This window comes from Myodes glareolus, chromosome 1 (genome assembly GCF_982192425.1).
Source record: "Myodes glareolus chromosome 1, mMyoGla1.1, whole genome shotgun sequence".
Lineage (NCBI taxonomy): Eukaryota > Metazoa > Chordata > Mammalia > Rodentia > Cricetidae > Myodes > Myodes glareolus.
In genome coordinates this window covers 24,371,289-24,390,345 of record NC_142026.1, presented here as the reverse complement: position 1 = coordinate 24,390,345, position 19,057 = coordinate 24,371,289, and the positions used below count along the sequence as shown (strand labels likewise).

General features: G+C 46.0%; 1 protein-coding gene across 1 annotated transcript in view; it reads left to right on the top strand.

Annotated features, from left to right (window-relative positions):
• The first annotated feature begins 15,382 nt into the window (after positions 1-15,382).
• Irs1 (insulin receptor substrate 1) overlaps positions 15,383-19,057 on the top strand; it is a 61,087-nt gene continuing 57,412 nt past the window's right edge. The window contains exon 1 of the mRNA XM_048458958.3: positions 15,383-19,057. This exon is cut by the window's right edge and continues 1,106 nt beyond it. Within this exon, the coding sequence (XP_048314915.3) occupies positions 16,438-19,057 (2,620 nt within the window). The 5' untranslated portion in view covers positions 15,383-16,437.

Genomic DNA, 19,057 nt, shown 5'->3' with positions numbered 1-19,057 from the left:
GGAATATTTATTTAACTATGTAAAGATGTGTTACAGTTGTCTAATTATATAAACATGTGCTACTGTTTTACCTTACTTACCTAAGGCACCTAATTGGTCTAATATAAAGCTGAATGGCCAATAGGAATGGGGGAAACTTCAGGGCAGGGAGTGTAAGTAGAAGGAATTTGAATTACAGGAAAAAGGAAAAAGAAAATAATAGGAAGACACCATGTTCCAGCCAGCCAGACATAGGGGAAGCAAGAAAGTAGGACATACAGAATGAAAGAAAGGTAAAAAGCCCCAAGGCAAAACATAGATGAGTAGAAACAGGTAAATTAAGTTAAAGAGCTAGTGGGACAAGCTTAAGCTAATACTAAGCATTCATAATTAATAATAAGTCTCCATGTCTTTATTTGGGAGCCCTAAGAAAACGCCAACTACATCATCCTTATAACCCAGTACCATCTCTTAATGCCAATACATCCTATATTAGCTTTCAGCATATGAGTTTGGAAGCACACACACATTCAACATATAACAGACCCTTTGATTTAAGCTGCTGACATGACTCTTAAGCATTTTTTTCATATGCATGAAAGAGTAAGGCTCCCAACACAATTAAATTTTATTAAGAAATATCAAGAACCTTAAATTTAATTAATTGAATGGCTACAATATAAGCCAAATAAACAAACAAAAGAAACAATTATCAGAGAATGAGTAGGCAGAGCTTGGAAGGAGCTATGGCTGGTCTGTCTGTAACAGGCTGGGTAGAAATTGATGTCACACAAAGCTGGAAAGCCATTTGTGGGCCTAACAGAAGTTTCTGTTTCTAATGCTTTTGTCATACATTGAGTAAGAAAAAACAGAAAGCTGTAAAGTAAAAAAGTGTGATTTTCATCTCTATCATGAGCTTTATACCCCAATGTAAGCTCTGAAATATAACATTCTCCACCAAAAAGTGATGGAATAGCATTAAATTATTTCTAAAGTTCATTTTCAATTTTAGGTTCCTAACATCCAAAAGAAAAATGAACAGTATTCTAGAGAAGAAAAGGTTAATATATTAAAGTATGACTAAAAGTAAGAGTTACTGAGCCAAAGAAAATGTAAACATGGTTTTGTTTTATTCCTAATTTTTAATATTTATTTGTTTGTTTGTCTATTTATTTATGGTTTTTCCATAGAAGGTTTCACTATGCAGTCCCGGCTGTCTTGGAACTTGCTCTGTAAACGATACTGGCCTCAAACAGTTTTTTTTTTTAATGTGGTAGGAAGTTACCAAAAAGGTTCATTTGCTGATTTTAAAGAATGTGAAAAACACTCCCAGTCCCAACTGCATTAGTAAGTGGCTTAAAGTCAGAAAAGCTCCAGGCCCCTCGGTGGCAGCCTCGGGACTTGTCTGCTGTTGTTTCTCTGTGGGTTTTTGTCAGGATCCGCTGAGGGAAAGCACAGGGAACACCTGCTAGGAAAGCCCCATGCCTGATCCATCCTAAGGGCCCACACATACAAACTGCCAGAGCAACCTTCTCACCGTTCATATTCAGCTTTCTGTCTTAAGGGGATAAAACAAAAACCAACAAAATCTGAGCGCTCAAGTGACAATGGCAGAGAGAATAACTAATGACAGAGATGCTGTTTGCTCAGCTCCCCGGGCCAGGTCCAGACCACATTCCTTCAACATTATTCTTCCACACACCAACGGACACCTCCTCTCTTTTTTTTTTAATCTTAGTAACTTTTCCAATATGGCCTTCAAAGGGAAAAGTTCAAATATAAACAGTTCCTTTTCTGTGGAATTCTTTCGCACATATACTTGAGAAATACAAGCAAGATGAAATCTTGGGCAAGAGCAGTGATTAACAGTTAGCTTAAATACTTTGGTTGTGGAAAACCAAAATTCGCTTTCCTTGTTGTCTGTTGGGTGAATAAACCTGCTTAACGGAAAGGATGGAAACAGGAGTTCACCACTTCCATTCCTAAAGAGCCTTCTCTTAGGGTGCCTTGGTCTCAGCACAGGAAGCAAAGTGCCCTGATCAGTCACGACAAAGGCTGTCCTTCGCCATGTGCTCTGTCACCACACTGTATGTATCCTCGTACTGTAGCAATGATGTGGAATAGCCAGTACATTTTTATACACAAAAAAGGAGGCCAGAAGCATACTACTTCAAGTTCATATAGCCAAAAATGTGGAAACATAAAAAAAATTTTCTTTGTGTGTATGTGTATGTGTGTGTGTGTGTGTCTGTGTGTGTGTGTGTGGTATGAGGTCCATATGTGTGATGTAGGCATGCGTACGTGTGGGTACATGCACCCATGCAAACACAGAGGCCAGATGATGCTGCTGGATGTCTTGTTCTATTACTCCACCTTATTCCCTTGAGACAGAGTCTCTCATTGAACCTGGAGCCAGTCTAGTACCCAGAAAGCCCCAGTAATATTCAGTCTGCCCTTCCTCCAGCGCTGGGGTTATAGTCATACACACAGCCATGGGCACAGGGGATGCTAACTCAGGGCCCCGTGCCTGCACACTGAACACTCTCACCTGCCAAGACACCTCTCTAGCCTCCAAACCCAATGAGTCATCATGAGTCACGCACAGATTGTCGGCTTTCCCTAGCCAGTAGGTAGATGTGAATTACAGGAGAAAAAATAGCATCGGAAGAGGTCATTTCAAACACAAACCTCAACTTGATATTACATTTATAGTCTTGTGCCTCCAGTTGTCTTGAGGTTTATTTTCAATGCATATAGTCAAAGAAGTAAAGAGAATAAGAGGAAAGGCTTGTTTCTCGGGGTCAGGTTTCATTTTATTTTGGGGGAAAGGCTGTATTCGGGCTTTCAAGGCACTACTGAGAAATATGAAATATTGGCTATTTATATTTTTATGGAACGGGAGAAACATAGGACCCATTGGATGATATATTCTTGGGCTATTACCTGCCTGTGATGGATTTAAAGCAAACTTTCCGCTTTGATTTTTAGATCGGTTTCAGCAGAAGACATCACATGGACTCCATCCTCTCCTACACAGTCTCTGCCATTATTAACCCTATCACATGGACTATAAACAATGAGCCTGCGCTGACACAGGATTATCCAAGTATGATTTTTTTTTCAGAGTGATTTTTAAGTACTTCATTTTGATAAGAAGTTTGTAAATCGCCATCTCTTATAAGACATCTGTCTCTGGGAGCAATGTTCTTTCTTTTGCCGTGGAAATGTGAAGTAAAGCATGGCGCACCTCAATTAGATGAGGCAAATTGCGCAGCCTGCTAGAAAGGCTGGAGTTAGATTGGGCTTCCTTTTGATGAATGAGCATTCTTTAAATGAATTAGTCCAGAGTCTGCCCAGGAGCACAGAAAGGGGAGCCCCAGGGGAATGCAGTAGGACAAGTCCGACTGTGGAATATCTGTCTTCATCACCAAATACTGCTCAAATGCAATCGGTTTGGAAGTACTTTTAAGACAGGGGTCGTAAACTCAAGCGCCTAGAGGATCTGGGCAGGAGATATAAATGAGTCGAGTGGGCCAGCTGCAAGAAAGCGTCGTGGTGACAAATGGTACCTGACACTTGACCATGGTGTCAGGAAGATGGTGGGAAACTGACCATTAGAAGGGGCAGCTGCTTTTCTCTTTTAGCTGACCAAGGCCAGACGGACACCTGGGGCCAATGCTGATCCTATTATTATTTATTAGCACACACTAATTGCGTATACTAATGGGGTTTAGTGTGGCTACTTGCATACATCTTACAATCTGTATTTGTCATATTCTGCCATCTTCCTTCCACCCCTATGGCCCCCAATCGCTGTGACCACTATTTTCTGTGTTAGCATTTTTATGGAGAACATGTGATACTTGCCTTCCTGTGTCTGGCTTATTTCACTTAACATATTGTCCCTAAGTTGTGAAAAAGGGGAGCAATACTATCATATTTTTGATGTATCATCACATTAAACAGATGTTTAATGTTAACATCTAATTAAAATATTATTTAACTCACTTAAAAAGATCACCAATTGCTCAAGTGCATGCCATCAGCAAGCCACCAGTTTGCAAGTTCTGATTTCATGAAATAAGACATGATAGTCATGGAATGAATGCCTAATCATTCTAAAACTTCTGAACTAATGTTTAGACACCATAACAGATGCACTTGCCACATTGAACCAAGACACACAGGAAAGGTTTAGGGTTCCGTGCAAAACCACAAAATCTTTCCCAGCGTATGAAGTGCTCCCTGCCTGCTACAGCAGAATTCCCTTAAAATGCACATGCTGCATTTGTGTGTATTTGGTCTCATGTGAGTCCTAGCAAGCTGAAATCGTCCATGTTGTCACCAAGGGATTCTAACACAGACATTAGGAGAATTTCTCCATGGAGAGCATGCTATAGTAATTTCACTTCCACCATTAACTCTTGTTTCTTTCCAATTCTTCCAGGAAGAAATGGCCTCAGTTTTTAAAAGGAGTAAAATTTGGATCTTCCAGATCTATGCTTGGCTGGGTGATCCTGAGCATAATTGCATTTGGGTCACCCAGTTCTGCAGGTACAGGTTGACACTTTATAAAGACAAATGTCTCCCTCATTAGCGTCTAGTTTATGGTTTCAGTTTATGTCTTCATTTAGTTAATCCCTTCCAGGGTTGTTTCCCCAGGCTCCCTACTGAGTATTAGTGTAATGTACCTGATCGGTGCCCAGTAAGTAATTTTTGATGGACTATTATGCATTAATTAGAACACTGTCAACGAGGCCAACCAGATCCACTGTCTGTGAAGGAACTGAGCAATCATTTACTTTAGCCTACTAGGCATTTTAGTTAAGTCAATAACCAGGGTAATTTTTAGCTTTTGGAAATTTGTTATAAGGCATTGACCCAAATGAATCCATCTACAAATAACATAACCCCTCACCTCTGCCTGCCTGGTTTTAACCTCAGTGAGTAAATGTGCTATTAAGAGTATATAGTTCATGGCACACTCTTACACAAAACAAAGAAGCACCATGAAGGTGAGAGCAATAATGACCGGCATTTTCACAAAGAGCTATATATGCATTTTAGTGTCAGGGAGAAACCACAAATGAGGTGTAAGTTGTTATCTTTGCTTCTGGAAAAAAAAAAGTCAAAATACAAACCCATCATTTAAAACCACTTGAGGTCAGGAAAAGGCATTAGATCTTTTTTTTTTAATTTTGTTTTCATACCTTGTAAACAACAAGATCTTGGGTATGCAGAACAGTTTAAGATCTTAGAGTACTGAATCCCTTAGCCTAGATCATAAGTAGGCTAGTTCTTAAACCATTCCAAGCATCTTTAGACAAAAACAATTTATGAACTCTGAAGTAACTCTCTCCAGAAGATGAATTGATAAGTTCTTAAACATCTTGAACATTTTTTTCCTTCCTATTATTTCCATACAATTCTAGTGAATGTGACCTGACTTGCAATTTAGAATCCTCAAATATTCTATAGGTTTTGGGCCACAACGATGGGTCTTGAATTCTTCCTAGCAGAGGTGAGGTAACATTAAATTTGTCCCTGCCTCATCTAAGGCAGCAAGAGAGCATTGCACAGTCTCCTTAGAAATACTAAGTTCATAGGGAAGGAGGAGAAAAGACGATCATTTGCTGACATCAAACCAAGTGCCAGATATGACAACCCTCACTGAGTCAGAAGCATTGGAGCCTGCAAGTCAGCAGAATGCTACCGAATCCAGCTTCAAGCAGAAAGCAGATGCTTGGTAAAGGCAACCCTACCTGGGCCGTCAGCATTGTGTTATAGAAGTGGAGACAGAGCAGGAGGGGAAAACTAATTAAGAACACTTCTGGGTATGACCAGCCTCTTGTCTAGTCTACTCCCTTACCCAAATTGTAGACCTTTATTATAATGTCTAAAAGACTCATGCACATGTTATAAAGAGGCATGAAAACAGAGCTTTGATAAGCAGTGTCCTAAAACTTAGAACAGCATCCTCCTTGGCTCCTAATGTACTTCCACGTTAGCGGGTTTGTTCCCTGGCTAGAGGTACGAATACATGGAATAGGAGGAAGCCTGTTTTTAAGTTCCTGCCTAAGTTCTAGCCCTAGGCTTCCTCATTCGCAGAATGCGGTCTGGAAGTATAAGCCTAATACCCCTTTTAGTAGTTTGAAAGAAAATGGCCCCCAAAGGGAGTGGCACTGTAGGGTAGTGTGTCTTTGTTGGTGTTGGTAGGGGCTTACACTGTTTCACGTGCGCGAACGTGTTTTGGCAGCAGCATGAGACTACAGCAACATGGAATGCCTCGTGTTTTTCTCGACTTTTCTACCATTATTTATACAAGCCTATCCCTAGACCTTTCTTCGGCCCCTTTTCAAGATGCTTATGATTCACCTAACAAAAGTTGTGCGCGGGTGGGGGGGAGGGCTGGTCAAACGCTACACTTCGAGAACAAATGAACATAAAGGTAATGCTTCAGAAAATAGATCAGAAAATGGAGAAAGTCAAATTGTTGAACACTTACCTCTCCTTTAAGCAGAGCAGCATATCAGATCTAAGTACCAGGTACAGAAGGAAAAAAATGTATTTTATGAATTGCTTTACTAAACGTATTAAGATGACTCATAAAAGTTACATGTGTTTATTTGGGCCAGGGGATGCACGTGCCACAGGGAGCATGAAGAATATAAGGACAATTTTCATTTTCTTCCGCCCTTCAGAATGCAGGGCCTGGGATTTGAATTCAGCTTCTCAGTCTTGGTTGCAAGTATCTGTACCTGCTGGGCCATCATGCTCACCCAAGATAATCCTTTCTTGATGTTACCAATGAATTGCTAGGAAATTTGGTTTTCTATCCACAAAAATTCTTTCCCAGGCTCATTCTGGCAAAATCAGTTAAGCTGAGGAGTAAAAGGGAAGAATGGTCCAAGTAAAGGTTTTTTGAGACAGATGTTGGCACCACAGTATCCTTCCTTTTCTGTGGTCCTTTTGGCAGCTTTAGGATGCCTGCCTCCTGAATCTGCTGTGAAAATTGGATTAGGTAATATGCATACAGGGCTGAAAACTTCACCCACACAAAAATTCTTCAACAAACGTTAACTGTCCTTAAGGTTTTCATGCTCTGCAGTTTAAGGACTGGTTTAAGAACACTGCTTTGTTTGTTTTGATTTTTAATTTAAAAATTTTAAATGTATAGGTGTTTTGCCTGCATGTATGTCTGTGCACTATGAGCATGGCTGGTGTTCGTGGAGACCAGAGAGGCATCAGATCTCCTGGAACCGGAGTTTCAGAAGTTTTTGTGTGAGTTGTTACAGGGCATTGGGAATCAAGCCTGTGTCCTCTAGAAGAGCATCCAGTGACCCATCTCTCCAACCTCATCTTGCTTTGTATTTTGATTACATATAAAGCAACCTAACACAAATACTAATCTAGCAATATCATTAAAAAAGAAACATGAAATATAAATATTTTTAAAAGTTGGGCTCCTTAGGAGAAGAATGGCTCCTAAGAGTTCTTGTTTGCTTGGCTATAATATTTTCACATATATGAAAGCCCACATGCATTTAATAAAAACATAAACGGAGCATTTGCAACACAGTTCTGCACCCTGTCTTTTTTCTGTGTGGATTGCTCAATACCAGCACATAGAGATCAACTACAGTATTTTTCATGACTGTATTCTATTGCCTTAAAGAGACACATCATAAATTATTTAGCAAGGTCTGTTCAGGTATATTGTTCCCAGCCATTCTCTCTGACAAAATAACCCTTGTATATATTCTCCTGCATTCACTGTATAGTTCTTTTCCCCCATATCAGTGGAACGTCTGGATCAGTTTGAAATAGGCATTGGAAATTTATGTAGCTCATCTTCAACTACCATCTAAAGGGGCTGAAGTAATTTACACAGTGTATGCCACACTAGAGTGAAAGAAGATATTTAAGTATATTTCATATGGACCACTGGATTTTCCTTAGCCAGTTCTCTCACGGTTCTAGAAGCTCCATATCATACTCATTCCTCCTTATCTTTTACTCTTTCCTAGAACTCTCAGTGTTTTGTCTAAATCCTACGGATGTACACACACCACACACACACCACACACACACACACACACACACACACACTTGCAAGCAACATTTAAATATTAAGGGGAATTTAAATGTGTGGCGTAACACAAATTCTAGTTTGTCTTAATAATAAAAACCCAGAGTCATATATAGGGGTTAATTCTGAAGATCAGAGAAGCAGAGCAGCCAGCCACGAGAGAGTTCTTTTACTTTACCAATGCTCAGACCGAAGGGGCAGTCCTGTCCTCAGACTGCATCTCCTGACTCCATCTGTCTCCCTCAAACCTCAGACTGCACCGAGCTTCTGACTTCTTCCACCTTATATTCCTTTCTTCGTCCAGCCGTATCACTCCTGTCTCCACCTCCCTAGTGCTGGGATTAAAGGGGAGTGATCCCAAGTGCTGGGATCACCTTTGTGTGAGCTCTGTTTCTCTTTTAGACAGATTTAATCTCAGGTAGCCCAGGTTGGTCTTGACGTAACAGAGATCCATCTGCCTCTGTCCCCCGAGTCCTGGGATTAAAGGTGTGCGCCAACACTGCCTGGCCTCTAGTGGCATAGCTTTGCACTCTGATCTTCAGGCACGTTTTACTTGTTAAAACATAAACGAAATATCACCACAGTGTGAAGAATGGGGAAGATAATCACTGAAACGCTGCTGGAGAGTTCTGGATATTTGGGGACAGAGCCTATGTGCTTTATAGTCGTCCAGTGTCAAGCCTCCTCTCTCGGTGTGACTTAACTCTCTTAGTGGGCTGGTGTATTCCATAGTTCCCAAAATGTGAAACTTCGCATAAATAGTACCAAATTATAAACTGCGAACTTCAAAAACTGGACATTCTTCAACTGGCAACTTGTGACTCTTCACTTTCAGTGGCCTCTTGTCTGTCGTTAGATGGAATTCAGTTGAGAAGTTGTGTTTTATTTGGAGACAAGAACTTGCTATGTAGCCCTGTTGCCCTGAGCAGAGAGAGTGGCCTTGAACCCCAGAGTGATCTCTGGTCACTGTCTCCTGAGTGCTGAGAGTACAGGTGTCATCACCACTTCTGACTGTCAACGGAGGAGTCAACTAGCACCAGCCAAAGGTCTAGAGGAATGAATCCCTTCGGATTTCTGGAAGTCGGGAGTCCATCGTTTCTCACTCTCACACTTCGCATTGAGTGATGCTCCTAGAATCATCCTGTGTCGCACCCACAGCAGTAAGGTATTTGGCAGTGCCCCCTTCTTGATGCTGTCCACGGTCCTGAATGACACCTTGGTGTTCCTTTCAGAGTCGGTTAATGTGACATAAAGGAAACCAAAAATTAGGGAAAGTGGAGAGTCTGCTGAGGGGAAAGTGTTTTTTTTTTCTTTTGTTTTTTAGCAGTTTTTGAATCCTCTCACACTAATAAACAAGCCATGACTGACCTTGGAAAAATTAAGAGTTAATGATCTTTTAACCCAGATTCGTCTTTCCAACATCAGTCTCCCATGTGTAAATGTGCACTCGCTACCTCAGCTTGGAGGTTCTTATTGTTCTCCCCCTCCCATTTTCTATTGCTCCATATCTTCCAATCTGTAATAATTTAAAAAGGTGGCTACAAATTGTTTAATGCTCCTTCCATCAAAACTATGACCTAGGCTCACTTCTCTCTGCCGGGGGCTTGATTCCTTCGACTAATAGGGTACATGTGTACAGTGGCTATGAAGCCCTGTGACCTTTGAGTGGGCTCATAAGAGGGGCACAACTTCTGGAGCAAGTTTTGATTTTAGTAACTCCCTAGGCAATCTTGATGTCAGGGACTCTGCCTAGAACCATAGTGGACATTACCTCCCGTAGCAACGTAATTCCAATTCCTGGAGTCCACATGAGCTCCTTTCTTTATAGACAAAAGAAAGTAGTATTTCTAAGCTTTAGTCAGTAATGAACCCCAATTTGAGAAATTTTGATTTTTTTTTTAAATATCAAACAAGAGAGAAGAAGATATAATTGCCAGCGTTAGAGTTCAGGCAAGAGTGTGGGGAGAAAAAGGGTGTGGAAGTGAGTTTAAGATACTGCATAGGGTAGCTGCGTGTATAGACCCTGGCCACACAGTAAAGGGCACAAGGCATTCACCATCGATAAAATGCACATGGAAGGAAAACTCAGCAAACTGTTTGAAAGTCAGTTTAGGGTGTCAGATTTTAGCCGACCACACGGTAGCAGAATGAAAAAGGTAAGATACTGAGTGGAGCTGGCCTCACGTTCTGTTCTTGCAGGTAATCCCAGCTACTGGGGAGGTTGAGGCAGAGAGAATGCAAACCAAAATTTTGCCAGGGCTGCAATATGTTCAGGGCCAACAGGGAACCTCACTGAGACCCTGTTTCACAGCACAGACCTACAAGAAGGCTGAGATAAAGCTCAGCGGTAGGGCATCAGCTTAGCCAGCAGGAGACTCTGGGTTCAGTTTCCAGCCCTGAGCCCTTGTGACCCCATCCCACCCCAATAGCCAAAGGAGTGACCCTATCTTGGCTATACAAACCCCCAGTTTGTGGCAAACTCCCAGTCTGTACTAAAGACAACTGCAAAGGAAATTAAAATATAGTTAGAAATAAAGAAGCACAAAATGGCTGGAGAGATGACTGTGACCAGAGCATTTGCTGCCCTTACAGAGGACGGGCGTTCAGTACCCAGCATCCATATGGTGGCTCACAAGGATCTGTAGCTTCAGCTCCTGGGGTGTGATATCCTCTTCTGACCTCCCGGGGTATCTGCATGCACCCAGGCACACGCACATACACGGATGATCAAGTACAGGTTTAGAAAAGGTGCAATGAAAATGAAAATGGGCCAATCAGTACATTTTCTGAAATGGAAGCATTTAATTGTGGCCTTGAGCTTTCTCTTTGCTCCGCTTTCCTCTGATTTCATCCATGTGTTCACTTCATGTGCTTATATACCCCAAATGATAAAAGTTTGGGCACTGTTGAGGGGATTAGTACGTTTCTGAAATCTTGGGTTAGCGCTCAACGCATTTTACTCTCTGAATTCCCCCGGATACAGTGTGAAATCCAGTCTGAGAGCAGAGATGGATTCTCAGCAGCTGATTGCCAGTAATTGATTTTTCTCAAAGCTTCTGTGAGATGCACCCAAGCGTGGGTTATTGCCTGCTCTGCCCAGCTGTAGTGAACAGCCCACAGATAGAGACCTTTAATAGGTAAGCTGTATGTTCATTTAATTCCATAGCACCTAATTAAAAAATTCCTTTCTGTGCATTGTGCATAAGCCAATATTGCTTAAAATTGTGGGTAAGTAGGAGTCTCTTGCAATACGACTTTAGATGAGAGAATTTTTTTTTTTTAACTATGACATGTTGGTTTGGGGCTTGGATGAGGTCAGAAATCTGCAGTGTATTAATTACGCCTTGGAGAGAACAACTCTCCGTGCTTGATAGGTGTGACTGAATAGAGAAGTCCTCTGCTTGTACTTCATGCACCTTACTCGTATGCTTTTCAGTCAGTCATCAGCATTAGAACTCCATGGAATCAGCCGCACAGGGAACATGTTGAAACACAGGTCCTTTGCCTCCCTTCCTGAACCTTGTGAAGTAGGACCTTCATTTTAAGAATATTCTTGGGTCAGAGAAACCCTAATCTAGCAGATTCTGAGGCCAAATGTGACTTTTCAGCTCACTTTTAATGATCTTTTATAATCCAAAAGGATGGAAGAGTTTACTGACAAGAGGGGAAGTTATCAATGGTAGAGGCATCTCTGTAGAATACACTGTCTACACATGATACCTTATCAGTCAGAAGGCAATTGCTTGCTATGTGATCTTAGGCACCAGTGCCTGCTGCTGTACAGACAGGTCATTTTGTTCAAAGAACTCAATACCTGGTCTAATGCTGGACACACAAGTAGATGTCCCAAGAAATGGAATGAGGGGAAGAATCTGCTAATCACTTCATGAGTTGTAACCATCCTTGGAGTTTAAGATTATGGCTCCTCTCCTCCATGGAGGAAGAGTTTTCATCTACTTGGGTTCTGCTGCTTGAGTAAATGTCAGGTACTTGATATTTAGCATGTGTGCATGTACACACACCTTTTGTATACCAGTTATTTTGTATATTTGATATTTTGATACTAAAGCTGTAAGAATCTGTCTCGTATTTTTGGATCACTTTTGCAGAGGAGGAAAAAAGTTAATATACATGTAACTAAGCATGTATATTAAAATAATAATAGTCCCACAGTAAAAAAAAACCACAAATTTTCATTTTCTTTCCAGCATTTTCTCAAATTGCCAAAATGAATTCTGAGATTCCAATGGTTTCTCTAGTGCTGACCCATCAGCATGTCTGCTGACATAAAGGTGTTCATATAAAATGATTCAATAGTTTCCAAATGAGGTGTAATATCTTCACTGTTACTTAATTTATATGCAATAACTTGGGCATTTTTTTGATTCTCTTGATAACTTCACACACATGCCATTTTCCCACTTTAAGGGTAATTGTAGATATATTAATCAAATATGCACCAAAGACACGTAAAATTTAATTCCCACAATCATGACTGTATTCAAGACATCAATATGCCAATTTAGTTTTGACAATATTGCTAGTCAATGTTTAAAAGTGTAATTTTCCTTTATTCTTTTCACAAGTGGTCTCTAACTGTCCTAGAGATGGCAGTATTGAGTAACTTATTTTGATAATCAGTTGCCTGCCCAATCTGAATTTTCCTGTTAGGTGTAAATTTTTCATAGAGAGGAGTTCATTGCAATACACAAGACTGACAGGATAGTACATGTATCTGCTCAGCACGGCTTCAATCAGATTCCACAAAGCCTCCTTTCCTCTGCTGTATATTCACAGGAATCAGATGTGAATTTGCATTTCCAGAGTTATATTAACCCACGAATTAAAAGACGTACAAAACTGAACTTCTTGTATTGCAATTTAAATACTAACTTCTTAAAGATTGGCAGTAAAACTCGTGTGTGTGTGTGTGTGTGTGTGTGTGTGTGTGTGTAAGTGTGTGTGTGACTGGGGATCCAACCCAGGTCTTTGGACACCACAAGGTAGCTGTTCTGCTTTATTTTCAGCCATAATAACAATTACTTTCATATCATCAAAGCCCTAACCTTTTGGGAAGATGACTTGTAAAAATTTTCCAAAATAAGGTGTTCTTTCGGTTGTCCCTTTTTTTGAGAAAGTAGTATATTTTCCTCATAAGAGTACCATCCTTTTCCCCCCTCTCTAGTTTTGTTTGATCTTGTTTGGGGATGGAGGGAGGAAGAATATACTTTTTTTAAAAATGAAAGTCTACGAATTGAAGTGTTTTACTACAAAATGCGAGCCACAAGCCCCCTCCTATAAAAGGCCTTTTGGCCCAATCTAGATCTTGCTGTCAAACAGCTGTTTATTATCTTTCTTATTTGTTTCTTTGGTGGGTGGGTGGGGCTTGGACAAACCTCCCAGGGTTACACTGTTACACTAACTTCAGGCGTCTCTACTTCACATCCTCCCCTCCCCCTTCAACCTTCAGAATCCGATTCCTGCCATTGCTGCCTTGGTACTGCTTCCAAATTACTTGCTATTTATAGCCTTGCGGTAGTGGGCACTTGTGCCCGCATCACCAAACTGTCAGAGGGAAAAAGGGAGGACTTTCAATTCAACATGTGTACCCAGATAATACATTAGACAGGTTGACAAGAACCTGTGTGGTGAAGAACAGGGTGCAAAGAGAAACCGGAGGCTCCCAGGCTTTCGTGAGGAGACGGCATCTGCAGATGCGGGATATCCCAATTCAATTACCGCAAGCCTCTGAATGGCGCAGGTACCCTCTCTCCCCTCTACTGCATCTGTGCAAGACGGGAAGGACAGGCAGCTCCACCAATCAGTAGGCTGCCCCAAGAAACTCACCCCGCCTTTCGCCCCACATTAGGCTGAGGCGCGCTACCCCCCCCGCCCTTGACCCCCCTCCCTCGCGCGCGCGCGCGCGCGCACACACACACACACACACACACACACACACACACACACTTCAGGCCAGGCGGTCTAGTGGATTGAGCATGCCCAGCACCTTTACTGCTGCGTCTCTCTGCGAACATTCTGCAGTACCAGAGAGCTGGAGGCTGAGGGGGTTCCTGACGGAAAAAAAATAAAAAAAGGAGGTGGAAACCCAGAACCGCCCAGGGCTAATGTGGGATGGCTTTAAGCAAGGGACCAACGTCACCTTTGTAGGTCTTTCATGCCAGTTGGGCAAGACAGGGACATTCTGCTCGATTTATAGGTCACCTTAAAAAATAAAATAAAATAAAAACTTTGGGGAGTGTCTGTTTATGGCGAGGCTGAGTAACAGGCTTTGCAACTAGGCTGCTGACCCGTTTTCATCAAGAAGTACCCATTTTTTCCTGTACAACCTAGCAGTTTATCCTTGTGATCAAGGTTAAGAATTTACTGGGTCGTCCACTGTGCGTGGAAACTATGAAACAAACATTTGATAATATGTACACATAATATGGAGGGATGGCAATTTAGGAACTCTTTGAACGTCATTACCATCTTTTTTTTTTAAATTGCAGATAGACTTGAGAACAAGGTAAGGGGTGTCAGGTTTCTTTCACTCCCATCCTTTGCCCTAATCCATAAGTATTAATTCCAGTTCACCTGCACGAAGGGAATGAAATTGTGACATTTACATCTTATTACTTCCCTAACTGATCAGTTGCTAATCTCAATAGTGCCAGGCGTGAGATCCCCGTTCTTGATTCCGAGAGACCCTAAACCAGCAACAGTCGTTGTCCTTGGGCATCCCTCTGTGTTCCTTCCAGGTGCTTCACCGCAGCCCATCCGGAGATTCCAGGTGGAAGGCTGGCCTAGAAGTCCTTTAGAAAATCTTTCAAAAATGTAGCTCTCCCCAGGGCTCTTACCTAGAAACCAACATCCAGCTGACTCCCAGGGGTCGCTTTTACCTGTGTGAGAGGCTGCGGGTCATCCGGATCCCTTCCTCCCCAGCCTTCTCACTCGGGGCTCTGTAGCCGCAGTGCACCCCCCCAACTGCCCCCACCCTCACTCCTGCGTCTTCCCCAGATCGCCCCCTCCCGTTTTCCCAGACTCCCCTCCTGCTTTCCGGTAGCCACCCAAACACGCCCGCCCTCCCGCCGCGGGGATTCCTGCGGGCCGGGGGCGCCATGGGTGGCACGGGCAAAGGAGGCGCAGTGCCCAGGGCTCTAGCGGCCACGCAGGGGCGCTGCCTGAGCGCTGCAGCAAAGGCCCGGCGCGGGCGCCTCTGCGGCACGGCCAGGGGGTGGAGAGGGGCGGGAGCGGGGCGGGCTCGGCCGGGAATGTAGAACGAGGAGAGAGAGGGAGAGACCCTGCCTGGAGCCTCCCGGCCGCGGCCCGACTGCAGAGAGCAGAGGCTCCGTCACGTGTTTTGCTCCTCGGGAGTGAGACGGCGGCGCGGTCAGAGGGGGCCGGCGCGCGGTGCCAGACGCCGCCGCCGCTTGTTTTGGTTGGGGCTCTCGGCAACTCTCCGAGGAGGAGGAGGAGGGAGGAGAGAAGTAACTGCGGCGGCTGCGCCTCCGGAGGATCGGGCGTCTTCCCCCCCATCTCTTCCCAAACCTCCCTCCCCGCCGCCTCCCCCCCCCCGCCCCCTCCCCTCCTCCCTCGCGGACTGGAGCTTGGGGCAGTGATGAGTCTGTCCCTCTGGACCGTCCCCTGTTCCCCTGGCTGCCCAGTAGCGTTGCGCGTGGAAAAGCCACTTTCCCCGCCCGCCGAGATGGGCTCGAGTGCGGGTTGCAGAGGACGCGTCCTCGGGTGGCGGCAGCAGCAGCAACAGCCGCAGCGCCGCGGTCTCTGCGATTGAGCTGGTATTTGGGCGGCTGGTGGCGGCGGGGACGGTTGGAGGGTGGGAGGAGGCGGAGGAGGAGGAGGAGAAGGAGGAGGAGGGAGAACCCCGTGCAACGTTGGGACTTGGCAGCCCGCCTCCCCCTGCCCAAGGATATTTAATTTGCCTCGGGAATCGCTACTTCCAGAGGGGAACTCGGGAGGGAAGGCGCGCGCGCCTGAAGGGCCAAGCTGGAACTCCTCGGTCGCCTCTGCCTCCCTGCACCGAACTCGATCAGGGGCGGTGAGGGATGCATCTTAGCTCCTTCTCTGCTGCGGAGACTCGGGGGAGACTTGGTCCTCAGAAGATTGCGGCTGCACTCACCCTAGACACACTGCCTTCCCCTCTGGGCATGAAACGCCCTTAAACTCGGGTCGGGCAATCTTCCTTGGCGCAGCTACCTCGTCCTTCGGCTGCCCCTTCCCAGCGCCGGGAATAGCGACGATTTCGGAATCAGGGTTTCTGCTTTCTCCAGCCCCGGAGTGCATGTGCGGGGCCGCATCGCGAAGCCTCCCCCCACCCAGTTTTTCGGCACCTCCCTCGGCTCCGCAGCAGTATGGCGAGCCCTCCGGATACCGATGGCTTCTCGGACGTGCGCAAGGTGGGCTACCTGCGCAAACCCAAGAGTATGCACAAACGCTTTTTCGTGCTTCGGGCAGCCAGCGAGGCCGGGGGCCCGGCACGCCTGGAGTACTATGAGAACGAGAAGAAGTGGCGGCATAAGTCGAGCGCCCCCAAACGCTCGATCCCCCTCGAGAGCTGTTTCAACATCAACAAGCGGGCTGACTCCAAGAACAAGCACCTGGTGGCTCTCTACACCCGAGACGAACACTTTGCCATTGCGGCGGATAGCGAGGCTGAGCAAGACAGCTGGTACCAGGCGCTTCTGCAGCTGCATAATCGAGCAAAGGCCCACCATGACGGGGCTGGAGGTGGAGGCTGCGGTGGTAGTTGCAGCGGCAGCTCAGGCGTCGGAGAAGCAGGGGAGGACTTGAGCTATGACACGGGACCAGGTCCCGCGTTCAAGGAGGTCTGGCAGGTTATCCTGAAACCAAAGGGCCTGGGCCAGACAAAGAACCTGATTGGCATCTACCGTCTCTGCCTGACCAGCAAGACCATCAGCTTTGTGAAGCTGAACTCCGAGGCAGCGGCTGTGGTGCTTCAGCTAATGAACATCAGACGCTGTGGCCACTCCGAGAACTTCTTCTTCATTGAGGTGGGGCGTTCCGCCGTGACAGGGCCTGGCGAGTTCTGGATGCAAGTGGATGACTCCGTGGTAGCTCAGAACATGCATGAGACCATTCTAGAGGCCATGCGGGCCATGAGCGATGAGTTTCGCCCGCGCAGCAAAAGCCAGTCTTCATCCAGTTGCTCCAACCCTATCAGTGTTCCCCTTCGCAGGCACCATCTCAACAATCCTCCACCCAGCCAGGTGGGCCTGACTCGCCGATCTCGCACCGAGAGCATCACTGCAACCTCCCCTGCCAGCATGGTGGGTGGAAAGCCAGGTTCCTTCCGGGTGCGCGCCTCTAGCGATGGCGAAGGCACCATGTCCCGTCCAGCATCAGTGGATGGCAGTCCTGTGAGCCCTAGCACCAACAGGACCCACGCCCATCGGCATCGAGGCAGCTCCAGGCTTCACCCCCCACTCAACCACAGCCGCTCCATCCCTATGCCTTCTTCCCGCTGCTCCCCTTCAGCCACCAGCCCAGTCAGTTTGTCATCCAGTAGCACCAGTGGTCATGGCTCCACCTCAGACTGTCTCTTCCCGAGGCGCTCCAGTGCTTCGGTGTCCGGTTCTCCCAGTGATGGAGGTTTCATCTCTTCTGATGAGTATGGTTCTAGTCCGTGCGATTTTCGAAGTTCCTTCCGCAGTGTCACCCCAGATTCCCTGGGTCACACCCCACCAGCCAGGGGTGAGGAAGAGCTGAGCAACTATATCTGCATGGGTGGCAAGGGAGCCTCCACCTTGACTGCTCCCAATGGTCATTACATTTTGTCTAGGGGTGGTAATGGCCATCGCTACATCCCCGGTGCTAACTTGGGAACAAGCCCGGCATTGACTGGGGATGAAGCCACCAGCGCAGCAGATCTGGATAACCGGTTTCGGAAGAGAACTCACTCCGCAGGCACGTCCCCTACCATCTCCCATCAGAAGACCCCTTCACAGTCTTCTGTGGCTTCTATTGAGGAGTATACGGAGATGATGCCCGCTGCCTACCCACCAGGAGGTGGCAGTGGAGGCCGACTGCCCAGCTACCGGCATTCCGCCTTCGTGCCCACCCACTCCTATCCCGAAGAGGGTCTAGAGATGCACCCCTTGGAGCGTCGTGGGGGCCACCACCGTCCTGACACTTCCACCCTGCACACCGATGACGGCTACATGCCCATGTCTCCAGGGGTGGCTCCAGTGCCCAGCAACCGTAAAGGAAATGGGGACTATATGCCCATGAGCCCCAAAAGTGTATCCGCCCCACAGCAGATCATCAACCCTATCCGACGCCACCCTCAGAGAGTGGACCCCAATGGCTACATGATGATGTCTCCCAGTGGCAGTTGTTCCCCTGACATTGGTGGCGGCTCCAGCAGCAGCAGCAGTGCCGCCCCGTCTGGGAGCAGCTATGGGAAGCCGTGGACAAATGGAGTAGGGGGGCACCATCCTCATGCCCTGCCTCATTCCAAAGCCCCTGCTGAGGGTGCTGGCGGCAAGCTCTTGCCTTGCACAGGCGACTATATGAACATGTCACCGGTGGGAGACTCCAACACCAGCAGCCCCTCGGAATGCTACTACGGTCCCGACGATCCCCAGCACAAGCCAGTCCTCTCCTACTACTCATTGCCAAGGTCTTTTAAGCACACCCAACGCCCTGGGGAGCCAGAGGAGGGTGCCAGGCACCAGCATCTTCGTCTCTCTTCCAGCTCTGGACGCCTTCTCTACGCTGCAACTGCAGAAGATTCTTCCTCTTCTACCAGCAGTGACAGCTTGGGTGGGGGTTACTGTGGGGCTAGACCAGAGTCTGGCCTCACGCATCCCCACCACCATGTCTTGCAACCCCATCTGCCTCGAAAGGTAGACACAGCTGCACAAACCAACAACCGCCTGGCCCGGCCTACGAGGCTGTCCTTGGGAGATCCCAAGGCAAGCACCTTACCGCGGGTCCGGGAGCAGCAGCCAC